This window comes from Seriola dumerili, unplaced genomic scaffold (assembly GCF_002260705.1).
Source record: "Seriola dumerili isolate Sdu_G_001 unplaced genomic scaffold, Sdu_1.0 BDQW01000068.1, whole genome shotgun sequence".
Classification (NCBI taxonomy): domain Eukaryota; kingdom Metazoa; phylum Chordata; class Actinopteri; order Carangiformes; family Carangidae; genus Seriola; species Seriola dumerili.
This window is the reverse complement of record NW_019174323.1, coordinates 12,864,970-12,889,185: the sequence shown is the minus strand read 5'-3', so window position 1 is coordinate 12,889,185 and position 24,216 is coordinate 12,864,970. Positions and strand designations below refer to the sequence as shown.

The following is a 24,216-nucleotide window of genomic DNA, read 5'->3' as shown; positions in this document are numbered from 1 at the left end:
ATACAGTGTACAAAACGTGCAGTTTTTTTTAAAGAGTTAAATATTAATATTGAATTTGGATTATTTACATCAAAAAAATCCTCTGGATATGAACTGAAAGTCCTTCACCACTGCCTTCAATCAGTTCCAGTCCCCAAACCTCAATCAAAACAAATACTTCCCCACAAAAAGATCTTAAACAAGATGTTCCCTCAAACATACAAAGTAAACCAGTTAAGGAAAACTCAAAAGTCAGTGGGAAAAAGTTAAAAAAAAAGACGCCACTGTCTCAGATGATGTTTTTCCTGACAGGAAACAGGACATCACTGGAGGACACTGATGTTTAAAAAATATTATCACTGTAAAACAAAATTCATATCTGAAACACCTTTGATTTTTTTTTTTTTTTTTTTTTGGCAGTTAACTTTAGATTTATGAACATGAGGTCTCAAACTAAACTAGAAGTTCATTAAAATTAACTTGTACTTTACAACATTTAGAGAGCAAATTTTTAGTTCTTTACACTAATAAAATTCTACATTTTGCATGAACATTTGCGGTTAAATGTATCTCCAATACTTAAAAGTTAAATCCTTATAATACAGGTAAAAGGACCTGAAAATGTGTATTACTTGACCTAACAGCACACAATGACCAAATCACTGGGTAAATGGATTACTAAGGTTCCAAGATAGAGTATATGTTCTCACAAGCAGCTACAGTAGCAACACATATACTTCTCAAGCCAAGAACGTGAATGAAAATAAGTATCTTGCATTGCCATATCTGCCGTGTCTCTCAAGTTAGCTTACTTAGCCTACGGCCCTGTTCAGACCTTGCATTAACATGCATCTCGAGTGATCACTTGTGATCGGATCCTAGTTCCCTGCTCTACAAACAAATAAGCACGTACTTATGTTCTGTTTGCAAAGCCCAAAAAGTAGAAAATCAATATGTGACAGTCAATACTGATATTGTGGCGGGTCGCCACAAATAAACTGATGTATGGGAAACACTGTGAGAAGTGTAAAAATATTTTTGAGTTATTATGAAACTGAAACCTGACTGTAGCAGAGGACGACATCTGAGTAGGCGATCCTTCAACGTGGTTCAGGACACATTTGCGTTCAAACTCTTAAAAGAATGAGGCCATATGCAATCCAGACCACCTCTAAATGTGGTTCGAGTGATCTGATCTCACATGCATCCTTAATGCACTTGGGTGCTTTCACACCTGCACTTAGAGCTGTCCTCTTGTGATCGGATCATCTGAGACGCACGCATGGTAATGCCAGGTCTGAACAGGGTCGCTGTGAAATGGGACTTTCTTCTCTTCATTACAGGTCATTTCCCCATCACCAATAAAAGCCCTGTAAGTGATAAATTACGTAATGCCCCTTAACCTACACAGACAAATCACAGTGACATTTTGTTCCTTTTTTGACCTTGAATAGTAACTGGAAAAATATTTTGAATCAAAGTAAAATGCCACCTCAACTACATCTGACAAAACGTGTGATGTATAGTTGGGATCCTCATGATCACAAATCTCAGTATAACGGTTTGAAATCTTTGGAAAAAACATTTTATCGATTTGTTTTTGGGGTAAATTTCACATTTAATAGCCTAACTCTTTAACATGTGCTTAATCAATGCACAATTCCCTTCTTAACATCTTTAAACAATTATTTTGAGTTGATTTTTTTGAGTTATAAAGACCATACTGATCCCTTACCAGACCCTTGAGTTGGAGGATATAATTAATTCAATAGATGACCCTGAGTGAATCATTGGCCTTATATGATGACGGCCATAGTTTATAGCATAAAACATTTGTAGATTGCAAATCCTTACTTTCAATTAGAAAAAAAAAAAAAAAAAAAAACTTGCCCCTAATTTAAAAAGGTCCAGTTTAAATGTACAGGCACAAATTGTCAGTAAACAGACTTATTTACATCAAGAAATAAAAACAAAAATGGAGGGAAAACACAAAATAAATGCACAACCCCCCCTTTAAATCTCCATTGTGCCAAACGTTCTTCCACAAAGATGATATGTTTGCATCATAACACCTGGAGCTCATAATACTAAGTCCTCTTCACATCCGGGAACCTCTTTCCTGAAGAATCTGCAGAGACAAAAGCATGATATAATGAACAAAATCTCAATGTACAACATGCTACGAGTCATTTAGTACTGACTCTCTACAACCCCCTGTATTTCAGCAGTCAAACAATTTTTTTTTTTTTCTTAAACCGAAGCAATCATGCCTGCCTCATATTGTTTCCCAGCCAGAAGCGCTCATACATTTACTCTATGTGCTACGTGAATAAGAAGCAGAGAAAAAAGGGAAATGCTTGCACTAGTGAAGAAAATAAAAGCAGTGCTAGAAACTACTCTACATGCTGCTGAAGCTTACCACAGTGCCCCGAATGCCTCTGAACTTAAAGAGATGAAAATAAAAAAAGAGATGAAGAGGGGCAAAATTCAAGATGAGAGCCTTTTCCAGGAAACAGCAGTGGAATCATAATGTAATATTTCATAATTAGTTTTCACTGCAGATGGTATTTTATAACATTTTTCAATTAACAAACATTTCCAATTGCTTGTTAAATCGCATTTCTGGTGCATCTTTTCTCTCTTTTGGAACTTTGGGGCCATCACATGCAAAGGCTTAATCTCAAGGGTCTAAATGTGGAACGCTCTTCTTGTAGTTCAGCTGAAAGGGGTTAAGACGGCTCAAAATGTGGTAACAGCTACATAAATGTCACTGAGAAGTAAGGACTGCATATTTTTGTCCAGGTGTTAACTAAATTTTAACAAGTACATTTAGTTTAGTAGCATTTTGCTGTTACACTGAGCAACTTAACCTGTTGCCTAGGAGCAAAGAACATTTACTGGAATTTAACACTGAAGGGTTAATATGAAATTAATATGAAATTTTTGCATCAATTTTTATCAGCGCTGTGCAAGCAAAACTACAACTACTACTATTTTTGACAATGAAAATGAACAGAGAGAGTAGAGTACCCCTCCCTTCCTTTACAATGTCATTGAATGAAGGACAATGGTCAAACTGCAGCAGCTGATGATTCAGCATGCCCTCCATTAACCAAGGCTGTGAGCATGGCAATAATTACAAGGGTCTTATTTACACTACTGAAACAAATTGAGTTCATCCCATCTGGCTCCAAAGAGGTTCGCCTGCAAAGAAGTATTTGACCTGTCTTAGCAGGAACCATCTGGCTTTTCATCTTGCTTTGGCTTGTAGGCTCTGAAGACCAAAGCTGATTTCCAACCTTGAATCTGTCACTTTACTCTGGTTTAAGTATCTGAAGTTTTTCAGTAGTGTAAAATGCATCAGGGATGCATGGGAAAGGAAGAGGAGAACAAACTCAGGAGGTGTGATGGAGGCACTACGAGCTGTTGAGCGCTCACCAGTGAGTCATAAGTGCTCAACCCTAATCAGAGTCATTCATTTCATAATCTGTCTCTTCGTCCTCGCTCTGAGCAACATGCAGCATGCAGACAGCACAGAAGAAGACAAGAAAGGCATGTTGTAAAATAATGGAAATGAATGGAGGAGTAAAATATAGGAAAGGAGAACATGGAGAAAAAAAACAAAAAACTAATGGCTCATGTTAAGAGGGGATTAACATGAACAACTACTGTACATTCATGCAGAACTCAAAGACACAAAACACATTCAAATGTTATCTGAGGAGACCTTTCTAATGGACTCAATTCACTTGTCACAAATGTCTGCAAATCTGGCCTTTTACACAAATAACATATCCTTGCAATACATTGGACTGATGATTTTATATTTTAATTCTTTGTTATAAAATACAAGTTTGGACAAGGTGCCCCCGGAAACAATAGCAACAAAGTCTCTACTCTTTCTCAACATTTGTTTGAAAGATGCACTGGCAGCGTTTCATCTTCCTATTTAAATAAACAGCAGCATGAATATAGGTTTAATGGTGTGCTTCTTCATGTGTAGCTGTCTTCAAGGAGTGGGGCCCCCGTGGGCACAAGCTGATGGGAGCTTGAATTCCTCAGGGTGTGCCTCCTGCTTCGTGCAAAAACCCTTGAGAGAATGACAGACCTTGCTCCGCTAATCTGCAGACCTGGGCTTTCTTAATGCTCCTAGCATGGATTATACTGGAGATTTTTTTTTTTTTATTTGAGGTGAAATCTAACACGACCAAAGTCTAAATGCTGGGTTAATGCATTTAGAAACACCATTTTGTGACCCCCCCATCCTTGACATCAAAATGAACGTTTTTCATCAACGAACAATGCTCTCCTGTGCAGGTTTGGGTAAGAAAAAGAACATGTCCAAATTAATGGCTGCTCTGCTTTAATCTTATCTTCCTCATTTCCTCTCTCTTTTTATCACTTGCGGTACAGGCGGTCTAGTTTTTAACTGAAGCACTGAATATTCACAATGTTCGCCTTCATAGAGGTTTCTCATCAATAAACTAGAGGTGCTCTCTGTCCCCTGGTGGCATGTTCATAAATGCAGTGCATTTAAAACATCCAGCACAGGCCATCATTCACAGATGTTTGCTATGGATGTATTTTCTACCGGCCTCTCCACACTCACACTCACTTACCTTAGCCTTCTCACTGGGCTCACTGTTTGTCCCGTATGATTGATTGTGCAGCTCCTTGGAGACTACACACAGGAACTCGGCTTGGTCTTCGTTTCCGTAGTTGTAAGAGGAGCCTATGCTGACCAGCTAGAGAGACACGAGAGCAGAGCACATGGGAAGAATTAGCCTTAGACTGATGAAATAGAGGCAAAAACTGGGTTACTCATGGTGGGGAAAACAGAGGTAGGAAGATGTTAAAAGTAATGTAAAAGAGGTTGATGACCAAACAGAGTCTACAGGTTCCTGCAACTTATACTTTTCAATATATTCAATTTTTTTTTCTTAGCTCAAAACAGTTCATACAGAACAATCTGAGTACTGTCTGTATAACTCTCACTTTGAAGTTTGTTTTTAGGATTAATTATCTCACATTTTTGGCCGTAATTAGACCGACAGCAATGTCCAGTGACATAAGATGTGGGTCAGGGTGGGAATGAAACATGACAAAGATTCTTGGTCAGATTTAAACCCAGGATGTCATGGTTGCACAATTTCATGGTACACTGAGACCACTAGGCCACAACGGAGCTCCACTTAAGCAATTTAAACCAGATATACCAAAGAGTTAATTGCTAAATTGCCATTTGTTTTGAGTATTTGTCAGTACATTTATAAAGAATGCAATTCATTCTCAGGACCTGCAGACATGCCAGCATGGAAATCCTAATTAGAAACTCAAACAGTTGTCTAAGTAAAATCATACAGAAATAAAATAACCAGTGGTCCACAAAAATAAAGTAATAACCATGAAAAAAAGAGCAGACACTATAGAAAGAAAAAAAACATGATCAGCAGATAATCACTGACAGAATACAAGTGCAGTGACCACAGGAAGCAAACATGCTGGTTGAAAATAAATGGAAACTGGTGGATTTGACTTGATAGGACCGGGCTTGTTTAAAGTGAATGAGTAAAACTGAAGCTTTAAAAACAACAGTATCCGCTACAAAACAAATAAAAAAGGAGCAAACCACAAAGTAGCTCACTCCCATCCATCGTTTCAGTCCCTTTTTTTTTTTTAGCTCTGTGACTTGACATGTGAGTTGACTGTTAGTGGTACCATAACACAGACATCATGTGTAGGATTTTCTCCAATGCTTCCAGTGTCAAATCATTTGGGATCAATACCATTAGCATGGTATTCATGGAGCTGCACTCTTTAATATTGTGTCTGTAATTGTATTTTGTTGTGTACCTACTACTGTTCAGCTTCCACTCTATCACAAGGGTTTACTTAAGACTGTCCAGGGAACTAGGGGCAACCCAAAGTCAACCAAGTGAAAATGTCAGTGAAGCTACTGCTTGTAACAGCAGGTAACTTTTCCCCTTGAAACATTAGATTATGTCATACAGCAAAAAGGACTAGTGTAAGAAAATCCTACTAACGGCATCTTCAAATACATCTGATAAATAAACATGGTAACTTCTACTCTTCCTGTTCCCAGTCACATCAGTCCAAATAAAAAGAGACAGAGGACACAAGAGGACAAATAAAGGGATGAGACCTTTCAGATCTTTATAAACAAACTGCAAGCACACCTTGAAAAACATGAGAAAAAACAGCAATCCCTGTTCTTGTATAACTGCTTCTATTGCTGAATGTCAAGTGTGTGCATACTGCAGACTACATGTATACCCTCAGTACCCAGGTGTGCATGTTCAGACAGGCATCGCCTCATTAGCCGCTGCTGCCGGAGACTTGTTGTTGTTAAGCGATCAGTCTTACATTAGGCATCAACACAGCAAAAAAAAAAAAAAAAAAAGACCAAATAATCTCAACTAGCTACCTTGGATTACACTTGTCACACTGCTAGAAATTCAACACACACCAAATCCTACAATTTTCAGCATAAAATACTCCTAAAAAAACATTTTATCTATACATGTATATTTATGGAGTCTTAAAGAAGGCAGTGGGTCATTAAAGCTCTTCCCAAAAGACTCTTCTGGGCTGATGACCATGCTAAGCTTTGCATAAGGAGTGTTTCTAAGAGTTTCCCATCTGACCTGTGTAAAGAGATTAGTGAGATTTGAGCTCTGATGGGAGATCCAATGATCCCTCGTGTCAGAGAAATTCATTCACACATCCAATACTTTCTACACCCAAACGTGTTCTCTCATTTAAAGAAAAACACAAAACAAAAAAAAAAAACAAGCTCTAATGTAAATGTGGGCTATTCACTCTTAATGTTTGAATCTTACTCACAAGATACATTACCTGGCTGAAGATGAAACAACATTTTTAGAGTTTCACCTCTAAAGAACCAGAACTATATTACAGCACAGCCCCCAGAGCGGCTACATCAAAGCAGAACACAGAAAGCTGTTGACAAGTTTACAAACTGTGAATGCAGCATGAATAAAAAAAAAAAAATGTAATAAAACAAAACCACAGACAAAAAAAAAAAAAAAGATGTCATCTTCTTTTAGCCTCACTGGTGAGCAAGCAGTACAAATGAACACTGAAAATAATCAACTCAAAAAAAAAAAATGAGCTAACAGCTAAGTGTCTACCAAGGACAAACAATGGCCAACGGGGTGTGTATGGACAACATTGGGACCATGCAGTGACCAGCCCGTGGACAGAAATTTGTGGGACACACCTCTCCGCTGTTGTTTGGCAAAGCAGACTCCTCTCCCTTCACCTCCCTTGACACAATCAGCAGAAACTCTGACTGGTGGGCCCGCCCGTAACCTATACTGACAAGCTGCAACAACCAATCAGAGCACAGAAGGGATGCCCGGATCATGTATGCGGACATTGAGAAAGATGTGATTTGCTGTTTGGCTTTTTAGCCATTTCCAATATTGAGGATTGGACTTTCTGGGTCAATGTGAGCATAGCGGGGTGGGTGAAGCACATGAAAGGAGGATTGCTGCTGTGACCTTGCAAGAAGAGATTTACCTGTTCAAACTTCCATCCGTCGGACATGGTAGACACCATCTGTGTCAGCTCCTCTTCCTGGCACTGCAGCACCCGGTACACATGCTTCACCGGAACCTGAGAGGAAGAATGAACACATGAGAGAAATTAGATGAAAAGGGAGAAATAATTCCCAAAATAAATGGAACAGAAATGTTACATTCATCAAGGAATGTACCTGTGATGTTTTGCAGTCACGTTCCCTGATCTTGTCCTTGATGAGCTTTATTAATGATGTGATGTTGTAGAATTCAGCTTCTTCTAACACACCTTAAAAACAGTGAAAAAGAAACAATTCAAGTTTTTCATGCCGGAACATATTCTGCTGCGACAAACTAAAAATTAGGTTTAGCTGTAAACAATGGCATCTAATGTTTTGCAGAGATGCTACAACAAAAAGCGTATGTAAATCTATATTTGTTAAACCAAATTATTCACATTGCACTTGTGTTCTGTTAAAACTGAAATGTGGATGGAAAGTTTAGATGGAAATGTTAAAAATACCCAAACTTCTTTGCTGTCATTCCCTTGCAATCATCATCATCGCTGTTGTTTAGATATTAAAAACGTTTCGACCAGCAATCAACAGTAATGAAGTGAAATGTTGAAAACAAATGTTCACACCGTTACAATGCATTTAATGTGCTATAGTAGACTGTATTTTGATTTGGAAAATATTTCGTTACCTTCCTCTGCCAAGTCCCTGTTGAGCACCAGTTTGCCATGCCTCAAGTAGTTTAGCACTGGCCCGAAGTATGCAGGGTCTCTGTCTATGAGATAGGCACCAGTTTCATCCTGAAAAGCAAAACGGAGGAAGAGGAGATTAATACAATTACACTGTACTCACTGTCACAGTTTTCAATTTAAAAAACAAATAAAAGTCTAACATTTATTTCCCACACTTAAAACACTGACATCAATTTAATTTTGTGGATCCAGTAGTGTATAGACACACAGAGACAAAAAGTGATTTCAATCCTCTCATCCGACACCTGCTGAAAATTTCAGAGGATTCAAGACAAACCAATGAGCAGGTGCATGCTTTAAACATAATCCGAAACATAATCTGGGGGGGGGGGGCAAACATTATGCATCAGTGAATAAAACTCGGGGGATGAGAATTACGAGGTCAGCTCCTGTGCTGATAATCTCTACAGGGGCTGATAAGACATGCGCACACACAGCCACACACGCGTGCAACAGCTTTGGGATATCACTTCACTGTTCCCACAGGCCTTGGGTTTGATCCCGATTCCTTCACAACCACTGGGTATTCCCCTATTTCTTTAAGTACTGTGATTAGACCGTCTTTGTCTCACGGGGAAGGAGGAGGCTAAAACAATTAGAGCAGAACAGAAAAAGATTTGGAACAGCAGGCTGAATCCACCAAGGGGACCGGGAGGAAGCACCTTGGCTTACAACTGACGATTAGCCGAGTCTGGTCTGTCACATAGTTGGCCTCACACTTAATATGAAAGTCAGTTCGATGTCGGCTGCAGTAGTTAGACAGCTGTTCAGTTTACTACTAAAAGTTGTGTAATACGATGTGACATTTAGTGAGTCAAACGTGCATGACATTTTGTAAAATACTCTGTATAGAGGAAAGGCCTTCGGCAAATTTTACTACAGGATGTTTGACTTTGCATCAGTTGAGTATATGGCTTCAGGTGCAAATTAGCAGCATCACTGGCTGGTGCAGCATCTGACATTATTTACCCAAGAACACAGAAATATTGTCATACACTCCAGGCCATGACCAAGATCAGACATACAGCTAAGTCTTCACTGGCAAGCACATGTACATAGCTACATAGCGCCTCTTCACAAGTCCTGAGATGGATTCAACTCAAAACCCATTAATCTTTCCAATAATGAGAAAAGGTCCCAGTGCATTTTCTTTTGTAATGAATCTCTGAACCCTCTTGGTTGGTTGACCTCCTTTCCAAGGCAAAAATATCCCACCGGAGCCCAGTGGAGCTCTATTCTGGTCTCATTGCCCTGTGTCAGTTCTTTACATTTTCATAGTCACAGAAGTTTAAGCACAAGTACAGGTGGGCCTGAATGGAGGAAACAGACTGCACAACTCATATTCAAGCCACACTGTACAGGACGCTTGAGTTTCACATTGAATGTTAAGCTTCTATTCTTGGCCTCTATCTATTCCTCTTTGCATCACAAAAGCCACCCTGCACCAACTATTTATATATTTTTTTACCACATAGCCACCTGTAACCACTGATAATCATTTCATATAAAATGTTACCCAATGATTATCAACAATAAGATAAAATAGGTATTACAAACATTCTGTGAAAAGCCACCATTGTGTGGGTATTGAATGCAACTTAAAATATATAATGAGCTCATAAAAAAGGTATTTATTGAGCCAAGACCTTTACCATATTTCCACATATTTCCAGTTCTTAACTTTTTCTTTCACCCTTTGGAAGCACAAAAACTTTTATTTCTTATTAACTTCTGACAGTGCTGGGGAGACCAGAACCAACTGTGCCTAGTAGAATTATATTGACAAAATATTAAAAAAAACATGAATATAGCATGACCTTGAGAGCAAAACAGGTTTTTTCATACTATGGATATGACTGCCTCAACTGCTTTTCCTGTTGTTCCCTGTCAAAAATCTGTCAACCTTGTACTTTACAAGGCCAAATGAACCAGATATGGAGACCTTTTTCACAGCAGGCCTGTTGACCTGTCATAACAGGAAAAGCACAGGTGTAAGTAATAACATTAATGATGGCTCCATTGGCACAATTAAAAATATTATTGCTTACACCTGTGTCTGACAACGCCCAGGAAAAAAATATCATAATTTATGGTTGAAAAGGTGAAATCATTTGAAATTAATTCAGTTTCTGGAGTTTGATATGCTTCTGTACTGCAACCAGGGAATGCAAATGGTAAAACCTTAAGACTATTTAGCAGACCCTCAAGAAGCCCAATTATTACACAACTACCAGTTGTTCCAGTTTGATTTAAGACTTGTTTGTCAAACGTACCCCTCTTCCTCCTGGCTCTACACTATCCACTGAGGCAATGCAAAGAAAAACAGCAACTGGTTGTTTTTTGTGTCTGTCTATTGAATTTTGAATGTGGGTTTGAAAAGTGCTATGAGACAATGTATTTGCCCTTTTCTCACAAGACATTTTGACAGTTGTAAACAACATTAATTACAGCTGAATTCCAGTTAGCACTTTGGTTTCAGGGTTCCTGGTATTGTGCATATTGGCTCACAGGGACACTTAAATAACACAGACATCATCAATGTTATTAGGAACACCTGTACTCATCCTACTAGAATAATATATTAAGTCAAAATGTCAGCTGTGAAAAAGGTCAATTGCACTACACAAATAAACTATTGTATACTGCCTCAAAAACACTCCCACTGATCAAACACGCAAAGCTACCGAGTGTGTACTCTACACTTCTGTAAACTTTCCACTTCCTGACCTGTTGTACTGACAACCCTGTGGCTGGTCCTTTAGGTGCACATGTATCTACGGGGAACTTGGGGTGACAGTGCCCCAGTTCAGAGAAAGATGGCCTCTGATGTGGACCCATGTACACAAAGGGGACAGTGTTTTTAATTAAAAACAAAAGGCTGTGTCTCTGGGGGCCCAGGCTGGGTAGCACTGGGCAACAGAGGGGTGGGGACAGTGAGGGAATAGGAGGAGGGCTGCTGCTGGCATGTACTATAGACAGGCAGGACAGAGGTGGCAAACTGAAAAGTAAGAATTAGAAAGCTATTAGTAAATTCTGAGAAAGTTCACCATTTCTGTGTAACACAATGACCATTATCAAAACCAGCTCAGCATCTACAAATATTAAGGTTGTGAAGAGTACGAGAACATAGTATCTACCTTGATGGTGAAATGCACCAACAAACCATCTTGAAAGACCCTAAATCTCATAAATCATAGGATTTGTTATTAATGAAATAAAAATGTTAGACCTGCATGGGACAAAGCCAAACCGAAGAGACCAGATGATATCAACAAATACACCGAAGTGTCAACACAGCCTACAATAACCACCAGAAATAGGTCAGTTCAGTGTAGGTCAGGCGTGCTACATGGCATTTTGTGGTTTGGCCTTGCAGAAATATTCAAACTGCAAAGCCTTCCATTCACACAGTCACTACAACCAAGACAAATCAGGATTAACCATGACTGGATCCAAACTGAGGACAACTCAACTAAAAACTTAGATAAACAAAAGCCAATTAGAAGGGTGGCCTTCACAACAGAGGGAAGTGTAGCGTATTAACATTATCATTCTTCTCTTACACACAATACACATCCTCCCACAGGAAATACCACGGTGACCCACCCTTCAAGCACATGATGTCCAATAAGGCTTTCTGCAGACACATTAACACCGACAGTCGAGTCTTAATTCAACAAAATCTACAAGTCGCTGCATGCTTGCTCCTGATTAAAATAAAGGGTGTACATAAGAAATTTGCATGGAACCATTAAACACACATATTCACTGCAAAATTTCAGTCTCTCTTTCAATAGGACAGATGGTTAAAAGTAATTATCCAACAAACTACACCAAGACATGATACAAAAACAATTAACACGATCACGTGAGGGCTTTCCACTATGCTCAGGCCAAGAATAAAAAGAATGAAAGCATTATCAAGTGTGAAGTCGGCCTTCGCTGCAGCCAAGCTGGAGCACAAGCCCCCTGCAGAAACAGCGCTTAAAGATGTTGCAGTAGATCTTCTAAGTCACATGACTGTACTACTTAGCCAAGTGGAAGTCTGATCCTTGTAGAGTGGGAGCCAGGAGTCTCTCTGGAGTAGTGAAGCAGTAATGGCATAGTCAAACAGGCCTTCATCTTTTAAATAATACAAACATCACATCAGGGCTATATTATGTGAAACTATCTCATATTTCAAAATATTTAACACTGTCATTTGAATGCATGTTTGACCTTTCACCAAGGCTGGGAGGAACTTCTCGCCATTCTACCATTTTCAGCTCTGCAAGGTAACACCATCAGTGCGTTTTGCAGAACAATTTATGACAGCAAAGTGTTTCAGGCACTAAATGAACAGCTCCTTGTAAAAGTCCCGTAAAAGCTTTGCTGTCATGATGAGAAGCAGTTAAGTAGCTCCACGGCTAAGCTGGCAAGCCAGGAAATCACTGCAACCTGGAGCTTTCTCTAGGCAGAAGGAATATGAACTGCAATAGAAAAAGATGCTAAAAGTGAAAGATTGGTCTCACTGATGACTGAGATTAATGCAAAATAAAATTCAACCTGGCAGCATTTTAATTTATTGCAACACAAGACAATGATCAATTGTAGGTGCCTGGCTTTTGTGAATAAAGTTGCTTTAGAATGATAAAGGCTTGAATCGCACCCAATTGCCAATAGCACTCTGCAGTGCTATGTTGAGCACTTACTGCAAGAAGATAGAGCAGTAGGAGACGATATCACCGTTAAATATTTACGTTGCCTCCCACAGTGTGCTCAGGCATGACATACAACCTGAATCTGGCATTAAACGTGGCCATATTTTCTCTCACACATGCTGTGGAGAGAAGTTGTTCAGGCAGCAAATGGATATGAATATGAAAAGAATAAGATGTTGAAGGAACAAGAATCCTTTGTGATGGGGTGTTTGAAAAATTGATGCAGCTCTCAAAGCTAGAAAGCTTGGTCTCTACTTGAGTGGCCCTGAGCTGAGTAGTTGGAGGAGGCATCTGCCAAAGGGATAGATGCCGATTGATGTGCATCTCTCAGCTCGTGGACTCGACAATTGACAATTTTTAGACAGATGTGCCATCTTATGATCTTTCACCATGAATTAAGTCACTTGCACCTTAAAAACCTGTTAACAACAATACAATATCACTAACATGACAGCACGAGTGGCATTTGTTAATTCTAAGATAACCAATTCAAAAAGAAAACTAGTAAGTTGTTACGGTTGTGCATGTGACAGCACTTCCTCCACTTTCTCCCTGGTCTACCCCAATGTGCAAAACAGGCTTCAGTCAACAACATGAATAATGCAGTTCTCCTCAAGAGTCCTGCTGAAGCACGTCAGCCTGCGTGACTGAGAGCTGAACCACTCATTTCCTTGGCTGGGAAACACAATACTGTATTCGCCCAAAAACAGAGCTCTACCCCTATCTGCCACTCTGCTGGGCTTGCTATTCACTTGTGTGTGATGTGATGCAAAAAAAAAAACAAAAAAAAAAAAAACAGCCTTCTTTGCTCCATTGCAATAAAAAAAAAAAAATCATAACATATGTAGTGGAAGATACGGTGGCCATTAATGTAATATCTAAAATGAACCTGCCGTTTACTGGTAGCTATCTTAACCCAGACAATCTGCAGGAGAAAGGTACAGTAATGGCTTGAGAGTCTGATACATACTTAAGACAAGGGATTGAGATGGACTGATCCGTTGCTCATGGGAGGATAAACTGACAAAAAAGCAAGCTGATTATTCAGAGATTAAGATATTTGCATGAAAATACGAGATGAGCCTTGGTTTCAGCTTAGCATAAAGGGGGCCAGGGGTGAAGATTAAAATGTGCAAGTAGATGAAAACAATGAATAATAGGGCAGTAAAATGAACAGTTGAAAACAGAGCACATTACATTATGTACACAGACACTAATAAATTGTTTTTGACCGTGCCTTGGGCCTTAAAGCACGCACACTGCTGTTAAAAGTGGCAGATGGACAAACAGAGAGAAGCCTGCTTCTGGAGCATTGAGGCCATTCCGGGAGACGAATGACTTCATCCCGCAGCTCAGTTGACAGCAGCACCTCACCCCACTTGGCAATGACTTATGTACTCATTAGGGGAGCCTCACCACCAGAACATAGGCTTACTGCAGGGCAGACAGAGCCAAGACACAGACTAACCTCAAAAAAGGAAGGGAAAAACACAAACTGATCGAGCAATAAAGTCTTATATGTGTAGGTGATTTGGTTGGTTAATTGTAGGACTAACGCTTGGAGACGCCGCCATCAGTGAAAACGCCGGGAAATAGCTATAGGTGGACAGTGTATCAAATTGAACATGATATAATTAAAAATTGAAATTTGTTGTTAAAGATTTGGTAACTGGAATATTATTCAAATTAAAGTTAAAGCTAACCCATACAATTCCCGTGGCTGTTAACACCGAGTGAAATAACCCACCCAATGTTTAGATTAAATATTTCAGTCCACTATCATCATATTCAAACCTGGATTATATTGTCTACATCGCCGGTCAAAGTCGAAACTGTAGCTGTAATTAGTTTTTTTTGTCAACATTATCCACGTTATGAGAAAAATAGGTTTGCTCGCTATATGACACCTCAACGAGTGCAATGCAATGCATCGGCTTTAGATGAGGAAAGTTTGCAACTACTGTGGGGACTAACTATTTTCACAAAAAAAGATGTTTAAAAAAATCCACTACACTTACTTTTCTAAAAGTCGACACTTTAAACGAAACACGAAGGAAACCGCAAGATCTGTCATCTTATATTATTAAGACACTAATGAGCGAGCTACACACAGGCTAGCAGCAAGATCGTATGTCATGTGGTGACTGTCGGAATCTAGCTAGCTTAGCGAGCTAATGCTAGCTAGCAACAAAAATGAGTTAGCTCTGAGTTTTTGAATAAACACCAATTTTCACAAAGCTAGTAATCTTATTAAGCAAGATGGTAAGCGCAGCTACCTTCAAACTACATGCTAAACAATGCAGTGAGCAATTAAAAGCTATTTTCGTGGAAAATAAAATGTAGTTAACTAAGTACGCTCCTAACTATAGTGCTAACTAGCTGGACTAGCTTAGCATTTACCTTGTCGGAGTCGAGCTCGGGGTCAGCTTGGCTCAGTCTGTACAGAAATGATTTTGGATCTCGACACAGCGTCTGTCTCGTTGTTAAAAAGTATGTGCCCCCGACGTTTAGTCGAATCCACTTCGATGCCCCGACACCGGATGAAATGTTTCTCTCTGCCGGAGAATGGGCCAAACATCTCCGGTGAACGGAGCCGCTCGTCTCGGAGCTGTTCTCTGCCATCCCTCTCCTCGTCTCCTCCGCCCTTGCTTCGGATCTGTCTGTGCGGCTGACAGGAAATATCTAAGCTGCAGCCACTAACTTGGAGTCCACGATTCATGCAAAGCAGGCTGCCAGCTCCTCGGCCACTCCTACTAACCCACTCCACCAGCACAGACAGACACTTGCATAAATTATCCGAGGAAAGAGGTCCTCCCTAGATTGATCTACTGGTGCTTCAATGTGGAGCAATGATCTCTCGCTGCTGAGATACTGGAGATGAAAAACATCTTAAGAGCGAGGGTGAAAAACACCCTGTTCACGTGTTTCGCGTAAACGATCTTTTGCAGTGTGCAAGACGAATCAGGGCATTTTCTTTCGCCTGTGGTGTATGCATATATTGTGAATTAAAGTAATTTTCACGACACACACACACTGATAATGGGCCGGTACTTTATTTACATGCTGAAAAAATGTGAGATGCCATTGCCACTGAATGCTGCTGCTTTCACTGTGTTACGACTGTGGTTGTTAACAGAAGACAGGACACATGGCTTTATTTGTATGCCTAAATCCCTACATGCTTTAATTACTGGACTACCAAGCATTAAGTGGAAAATTCATCATTCAACATCTACTGACCTAGCGCACAAATAATCAGAGAGAGAATGAACAGATTCATTAAATTATCAGAATATGATTAAATCACTGAGCAAATAGAAAATGTATGATATAGTAAGAAAAAAGCTGTAAAATATTATAGTTTACAATAATTATTCACATTCAAAGGCTTTACATCTCAATACATACACAACATGGCCCCTGAACATGACTTCAATCCAAATATGATTCATATATTAGAATTTAAATAACACAGAATGAACTAGAGGCTAAACAATAGCCATCAAATAACCTTATACAAGAATAAAAATACAAAAACTGTATCCTAATATCATTGCATTACTTGCTTCAGATTTTAATAATACATCATCTGTACATCACAGTTCTAGTCAGTTACAAGCCAGGTAGAGTATTCCATACACAATGTAACCGACTGCCATCGACTTGATTCAAACAATTTTTCTTACTAGAGGAAAACACTTCTCTAGTGCTTTCTCAACTTTATAGACAGATACAGCAATTTCATCGGTTATTTGGATCAGATAGATATCCTTTAACTGACATCCAACCACATCGAGCCCCGGGCCCCAGGGCCAGAGGGTCCTATTCACCTATACTCCAGTCACACACTGCACACACAGACTCAGCTGAAGGAAGAGGACCTTTGGAAAGGACCTTAAGGTAATATGTCAAAAATTAAAAGCATTATGATAATACATATTGCTAAAACAAGAGCACAAGTTAAATCAATCGCTTTAATTTCTATTGGGCCAAACATCAGAATGAAAATGAAAAAAAAAATGAAAAAAATGACGGGCTAATGAGCCCAATGAGGCAGTTCTGCCATCTTGTCCAGGGACAACAGCTTCACTGTGATTGCTTCCGAGAATGATAGTATGTGTATGTATCTCTGTTGATGTAAGTTTTCTGGTCAGCATGGGGTGGTCAGCACATAAGATTTTGTTTTCAATAGGACATACTGAAGAAGATGAACCGACTATCCCACCGAAAAAGAAATTGAAGAATTCACACCACAAAGAAATAGCCAGTGAATGGTACAGAACAGCCAAATCATCCAATAATAATCGTTATGGTTGCCAATGCAGTCAAAAATACCCACCTTTAAACTTGAATAAACTTTAACTCCAGTGCCCTAGGAGAGGGAAGCGGACAAGGCTGAGCTACAAAACTGGCCATGCAGGAAAGATAAGCAAGTTATGATTAGGAAGTACAAGCTAGTGGCATGTTTACCCACCCCCTGTTAGCAATACATCCTCAGTAACGGCTATGGAAGGCTCACACTTATACAGAGACTGATTCAGACCCATGTCTCACTGCAGACCGGCACTCTGCTTTGTTACATAGAGACCTTAACTGGACTGCAATAAGCAAGTACCAAGAGACTAAAAAAACAACTCAAATACCGTGGGGACATTTGGGCTCTGACAAAAATATATAGGATTTGAGTTTGGTAAACGTGTGAGACTGAATCAGCTTACAGTATCAGTTACAACTATGGAGTATATGCACTAGAAGTGGGGCCTGACTACAGCTTGCACGTACGATGTAGGATTAGGATATGGTTTAATTAAGATATCAGGATAGGCTCTGGTTCACAAAAGCTAGATTTTGTGTTATGGTATCATTGAAGCAGGAAACCAGTCCTTGCATTTGAGATAGTCCTAGCGGTACCCAAGCTTGTGTCACTCTACAGGACAAGCTTGCCCTTCTTATTCCCCCTGCAGAATGTACAAAAAGCAGATGTGCATGGTGGCAGTCTTATCATCCATACATGGAAAAATGCAATTGAAGCCTCACAGAGAGCACAAAGAACAAGCAAAGCAACCCTGAATCCAAAGTTGTATTTTTCCCATGGTTCTACTCAGGAAAACAAACAAGGTCTAGATGCCAGCGTCTCTAAGAGTTTGTTTACACTGCGGTGATGAAGGGCACTAAAGAGGGTGTTACTCTGCTCAGTGATTGGCCTCAGAGCTAAAGAGGAGTGGCCACAGGAGGAACTGTACTCCTATAGGCCAGGGTTTTGGTGCCTTTGATAGATCTTTCTCCACACTTCCTGGATCTTCTTGCACCATCTGTCAGCATTTCCGCTGGGGTCCATCAAATAGTATGTTCGGTTAGGCTGCAAAAATCACAGGAAAGGAAAACAAATATTTAAAAAAGGTGAACTACATGTGAGAAGAGATTCTAAACAGCAGACAAGTATCAACATGTCAGGAGGAAAATGTGCTTGACAGACATCAGAAATTGTTATTTACCGTGTGAACAAAGAAGGTTTTGAAGTTCTTCGCCTCAGGGCGTAGCTCTAGGGACCAAGGAATCTCCCCTTTCAGGACCTTGTTGACAGGATCCACGTAGTACAGGTGTGGTCCTTCAGTGAGAAGCAGCTGTCTCCGTCGAGCAAACAGACCCTGCAATGGAATTCCACACAGTTAAAGACATTATTTGACCAACAGAGGGGGCTGTTAGGCCTAAGAGACTTTCCACACCACAGCAGGGAATTCCCTTTATTTCCTATACACAAGTAGGCAGAATAATGCCATGGAACAGACTTCACTGATGCTGGCCAACTATTTCTGGAAAACACATAGCTACTAAAAAAATAAAAATAAAAATTGTACTTGAAAAAGAGTTACATTTCTTGGAAATTCTAAATATATAATAACTATATGGCAATATAATAAAGTAATATAAAAATTTCAGGTATAAAGGCTTGAATTCACTCACCTTTCGTTTATCCACTGGGCCCATTTTCAGGATCAGGTTATTCTCCACAAACTGGTGCCTGTGTAAATAGGCAACAGCAGATTTTTCCACCTCAACAAATGTATGTTGTGATAGCTAAACAAACACTTATCCACAAACGAACATTATATTTATTAATTTTGTTCCACATTTCTCGTGCTAGACTTTGAATCAAGAATGAAGAGCACTCTAATACAGATATGTCAACAGGCTGACACGAGTGAAACATGTAGAGAATGGTTTACCAGGGGTTTCCAGTGGTCTGTTTATCCAGCAATAGCTGCTTCTCCTCTTCAGTGAACTGCAGGTCCAGCTCAAAGGAGTTGTTGTCCAGGTCGTGGATGTACTGCTCAATGTTGCTGCTGGACCGCTGCGGGGGTGTGGACTCATGTGGTGACAGGGAGTGTGATGAGCTGGACTGGGCCACCTGCATGTTGCTGAACTGGCTCAGGAGATCATCGTACTGAGGTTGGAAAGACACACGTGAAAAAACGTACCGTGAGGGATGACTGAAGATTTGTGATTTGTTCAAGGTTTGGTGGATTCTTTCAACCTGGTATCACACCTAAATCTTCCCACAAATAAGCAAACAGTGGACAACAAAAGGTCTGGATTGTTACAGAGTCATAAAATATTTTACATTTCCATAGCAGTCCTCATCATCCTCAGACATGGCTGGCAGATAGGGGGTGAGCTTGGGGGGTGTCTGTAGGTGTAAGTCACTCCAGGAGATGGTATCGAAGAAAGGGTGCTGCTTCAAAGGGTCGTACCCTCCTATCTCTTCACACCCAATCCTCTTGGAAGGGTCCAGTGACTGAGGGGAAAACAGAAACGGATACGACGTGTTTTCATTCAGTAGAAAAGTATTGCTCTGTAAATAACCAATACCAGCACCAATAACTAGTATACCCATTTAATTTTGCTGCAGACATCAATACCACTTTGTTCTATCTTACATATATGGATTGTGGTATTTGATAACTCACCAAAAGCTGTTTGACAAGATCCTTGGCTTTGGGGAAGAATTTCTCTGGGAATTCATACTCCAGCTTGATTATCTTCTGGAATATTAGGTACTCATTTCTACAATATATGAAACACGAGAGGAAAATAAAAAGGAGACAGTTGGAAAGTGTGCCACCATTGAAATATTTATATAAATATATTGCTAGATTAATATTACTGGGGCAAGGTTATTTTCACACCTAACATTTGTTGCACTTTAAATAATACTGACAAATGAGGAAGAATGATTCATGAAAATCAACTGAGCTGTGACAGCAACATCCCTTTGGTACTTACCCAGCTCTGAACGGTGGTAAACCAGCCACCAGCTGATAGATAATACATCCCAAAGCCCAAAGGTCAGAGCTGAAAAAAACATAAGACAAAAAAGACATAACATTACAGATGTGTTAAAATTCTTATCTGACAAACATAAAAACAGAACCGTGATCCGCAAGTATATAAGTATAAGTTACCTCTTGCATGCTGATTTTTCTGTTAGCAGCTCTGGAGACACATACTGTGCAGTTCCAACAAAGGAGTTTGCTCTTGCTACCAAATATAGAAAAAAAATTAAATAAACACATGAGTACGTTGATATTGATCATAGAAAGTAAACAACCAAATTCATGACCCAAATAAAATCAGGAATGTGGTTATACCTTGTTTACTGTCTGATGATAACTGTTTTGCTGTACCAAAATCTGTTATCTGGATGTGCATCTCTTCACTCAGAAGAATATTCTCTGGTTTCAGATCTCTGAAAGGAACAGGTTATAAGTGATGGGTAAAACAAACACTTAATGTTGTGTGAAGAATTTTATACGTAAACAACAAAGATACAGAAATACCATTTCAGATGAAACCAGAAAGTCTTACCTGTGTATTATCCCCTTATTGTGTAAGTATTCTAGAGCACAAACTATTTCAGCTGAGTAGAATCTAGTACAGGTCTCATCAAATGAACCAATTTTGCGAATGTATTTCAGGAGCTCTCCATTCTTGGCGTAGCTGAGACCAAAATCTAGGAACAGCTAGTTAAGGATCACTGTGATTATCAGAAATCAATTGTAAAAACATACCATCTAAGATTTTATTCATCACAAAAAATAAATACAACAATTCAAAAAATAAAATAATTAAAACAATTGGTAAGTAATTAATATACAAGATGTCTTGACAAATTGTACTTGTTGAAGGATACACAACTTCTCATCATCTTGAAATGTGAAGTAGAGCTTGACGAAGAATGGGTGATCTAGATTTGACATCAAATCCCTTTCTCTTTTGACGTACTGCGCTTTGTTCTCTTTCATAATATGGCGTTTCTCTAAAATCTTAACTGGAGGAGAGAAAAGAAAATTTCAGGATATAATAATAGTAAAAATATACCTAGTAATTTTCTCTTGATAATACAGTGTAATTCACTGCATTCACCAAAAGTCTTTGTGTTATTACTTACTTGCATATTCTTTCCCTGTTACCTGCTCTCTTGCCAGAACAACCTTAGGATAAAAAAACAGAAAAAACATAAGATGGAATGTTACTATCTTGTCAGACTTAGGAGAAAATCTGGTAACTCTTAGGGCCTGTTTTGTCATTTCACCTCAAGTGAACTGAGGATGACTCATCCAAGTACATTAATCAAAAGAATGCTAGCATGTAGCAACATCTACCCAAGTATAATTCAGAACTAAGTGGAATGCAAGTAACATACCGTTGAGAAGGAGCCCTCTCCCAGGATCTTGCCAAATCTGAAGTCCTCTGGCTTCTTCTTGCGGGGCTGAGGGGTCTGGACAGCCGGCTGTGTGCGGAGGTCTGAGACCTGGCTGCTGGCAGACGCTCCTACAGCACGGGCCTCTGAGCCTGAGCCCTCCATGCTGGGACAGTGGCTACTGCTTGCGCCTGGGATAGCAAGTGGCGAGCAGGAGTCAGGGTGGTTTCTTACCATTGATGGATGCGAGCAGGAACAGATGACAACACTGGGCTGAATGGGCACAACATCATACTGAAACAAAAGAAGAAGCATTGAGGATATATCAACCAGGGTGATGTGGTTGTAGTTACTGTCAAAAAACAAACACACACAACACCTTGTCTATATGTGATTTGAATAGTGTATCTTCACTTGAGAAATACAGGTGACTCTGCATTCTATTCTAAAACTGTCAAAACACACCTTTTAATGCACTAATATACCACGACTGAAAATATGATTCTTCCATTCACTGTGACCAGCAATGAATATGCTGGCAAGTTTATCAAGCAACCATATGCTAGGAGTAAATATTAGAATATAACAATAACAACAACAGTGAAGACAGCTACCAATTTCAGTTTGTTTAAACATTGTGTTTATGGAAAAGGACATGTTTGCTGTTTAGCATTTTGATCCGTCATTTCAGTTGGGATTGGGATCTTCATTCTGTGAGATTTAGCAATTGGTTGGTTATAGTGCAGCACAATTCATATTTAAATAGTTGATAAATTAAAATAGCCCACATTAATATATCCAATTTGTTGCATTTTCTGGTGCAGTAGACTTTGTAATGAAAACACTATAATGTACTACAAAACAAGCTATTCCAGAAAATGTGTAAATAACTTTTGAAGAGATCAGATTTAGAGGATTTGGATCATATAGGGTCGACCCACTCTCCAAGGTCAACAATTTAAATTTACTGTAGCTAAAACTCTTGGTAGGATATTGTGACTTAAATAATTTAAAGTGAGACCATTTGAGGAACAAAGTCTAGAAGTTGTTTGATAAGGACTAACAACAACTAGAAGAAGCCGCTTTGGAACCTGGTGGTCCCACCCTGCAGTGTTGAAGTTGTAAAAACTATGTCAAAGTAACTGCTTTCATGTGACAGGTGTACTTACTACCACGACTGCACGGAACTCAAATTTCTATCTAAACGATCAAGTTGACAAGGCAGCTAACGCAAACAAACACTGACGAGAAATCCACCAAATGACTGTTGAAGACTCATAGCCTACAGCGACAGGTTGTGCTTTCCAACAAAGAGTTTGGTGCTTCTACCAACGTTTATTATTTTTGACTTACTGAACTACTATAGCAGTCAGTAGTGATATTGTTCAGCTTACACCTCAGTTAACGTTAGTTATTTCAGTTGGCCTAGCTTCTTCTCATTCAAAACCAAGGTGTGGCCATTTAGCTGCCTTATCCGGACTTGACTGTATGGTTGACAACTGGCCATATAACATTCAACTGATCCATTACTATTAGTCAAACATATAATTGTTGGTAGAAAACCGCAGCTAACGTTAACCCTAACCCTGTGTACTCGGGTAACAACAGGCCTGTGCGAACTTTCTTTGCTAACTAACGTCAGCTAGCAGGCTAACGTTAGCTCCTGCTGCCTTGTCAAATAATGCCGGCCATCGCTGACAGCGAGTTATAAACTTAACGCTAACAGTCAGGCAATTAGCTAACGTTAGCAAGCCAGGTAACAGATAAGTAACTTCAAAACATAATGCTATTTTCACGTAACGGTATTTAGTCATTATGAAAGTTAGTATGGTGACGTTTATGTCAAAATTTGAAAGTTAATGGGTTGACAGTCGAACTACATAACGTTAACCTTAAATGCTATCTTCTACCCAAAGGTGGAACGCAATAAAGCTAATGTTAGCTGGTTAGCAAGTAGCAGCATCGTTCGAAAGCGCGAACCCGTATAGCTAACGTTAGCCAACATATACTGACCACGGGAACGGCTCTACAACCCACAAAACTAATAGCATGCGCGTGTTAACGCTAAATCAGCACCAAATATTTCCCAGGAGCTTTAATCACGAAACAAGACAAGTGTTGGGCAACCTCGATTAACGTAGCAAACATTAGGTGTTGTGTTAGCCAACATTAGCAAGCTAACATTGCTAGCTAGTGAGTCGTAACGTTAAACGATGTTTTGCGGCTAGCACCGCTCTTCAGATGAAGGCCCGACCTAACTATTTGTTGTCAAACAGCCGCCGCACTGTACATTTTAAGCACCGGCTTCGAGCTGTTATTCATGTTAAAGTTGCAACACTTACCAGCTGACTTGTAGCTCTTGCCATGGGAGTTTTCCTCGAGTATTTATTTGGAATAAAATAATTAGAGAAGCTCCAGTAATGGCTGCCTCTGCGCCTTCATTTTCGAGCTGTGACGTCGTTCCACAACAATGTTAGCGCAGGACAGCAGAGGAGAGTCCCGCTGTGT

The 24,216-nt window shown here is 39.6% G+C and overlaps 2 protein-coding genes across 2 annotated transcripts; both read right to left on the bottom strand.

Annotated features, from left to right (window-relative positions):
• Positions 1–353: 353 nt before the first annotated feature.
• Positions 354–15,761, bottom strand: kctd5 (potassium channel tetramerization domain containing 5). Its single transcript, XM_022743495.1, has 6 exons — positions 15,408–15,761; positions 8,247–8,355; positions 7,739–7,830; positions 7,543–7,638; positions 4,599–4,724; positions 354–2,107 (listed from the first exon to the last, which is right to left on the bottom strand). Exons 1-6 carry the CDS (start codon positions 15,627–15,629, stop codon positions 2,078–2,080), a joined length of 675 nt encoding a protein of 224 aa, XP_022599216.1. The 5' UTR covers positions 15,630–15,761; the 3' UTR covers positions 354–2,077.
• A 280-nt stretch (positions 15,762–16,041) lies between these two features.
• pdpk1 (3-phosphoinositide dependent protein kinase 1) lies at positions 16,042–24,192 on the bottom strand. Its single transcript, XM_022743488.1, has 14 exons — positions 24,051–24,192; positions 21,712–22,002; positions 21,457–21,499; positions 21,199–21,336; positions 20,874–21,018; positions 20,657–20,754; positions 20,471–20,546; positions 20,292–20,360; positions 19,976–20,072; positions 19,630–19,803; positions 19,235–19,452; positions 18,972–19,029; positions 18,503–18,655; positions 16,042–18,366 (listed from the first exon to the last, which is right to left on the bottom strand). The coding sequence occupies exons 1-14, from the start codon at positions 24,072–24,074 to the stop codon at positions 18,253–18,255; spliced, it is 1,698 nt and encodes a 565-aa protein (XP_022599209.1). The 5' UTR covers positions 24,075–24,192; the 3' UTR covers positions 16,042–18,252.
• Between the last annotated feature and the right edge of the window lie 24 nt (positions 24,193–24,216).

What these genes read in the sequence shown, in the direction of transcription:
- kctd5 (XM_022743495.1), bottom strand. Translation starts at nt 15,629, where the DNA reads ATGGCAGAGAACAGCTCCGAGACGAGCGGCTCCGTTCACCGGAGATGT. An exon ending in CCGAGCTCGACTCCGACAAG is followed by an intron (nt 8,356 to 15,407) that starts GTAAATGCTAAG and finishes TTTGCTTTTCAG; the next exon opens with GATGAAACTGGTGCCTATCT. An exon ending in CAGGGACTTGGCAGAGGAAG is followed by an intron (nt 7,831 to 8,246) that starts GTAACGAAATAT and finishes ACTGTTTTTAAG; the next exon opens with GTGTGTTAGAAGAAGCTGAA.
- pdpk1 (XM_022743488.1), bottom strand. Translation starts at nt 24,074, where the DNA reads ATGGCAAGAGCTACAAGTCAGCTG. An exon ending in AATAAGGGGATAATACACAG is followed by an intron (nt 20,755 to 20,873) that starts GTAAGACTTTCT and finishes TGTTCCTTTCAG; the next exon opens with AGATCTGAAACCAGAGAATA. An exon ending in TTACCACCGTTCAGAGCTGG is followed by an intron (nt 20,073 to 20,291) that starts GTAAGTACCAAA and finishes CATATATTGTAG; the next exon opens with AAATGAGTACCTAATATTCC.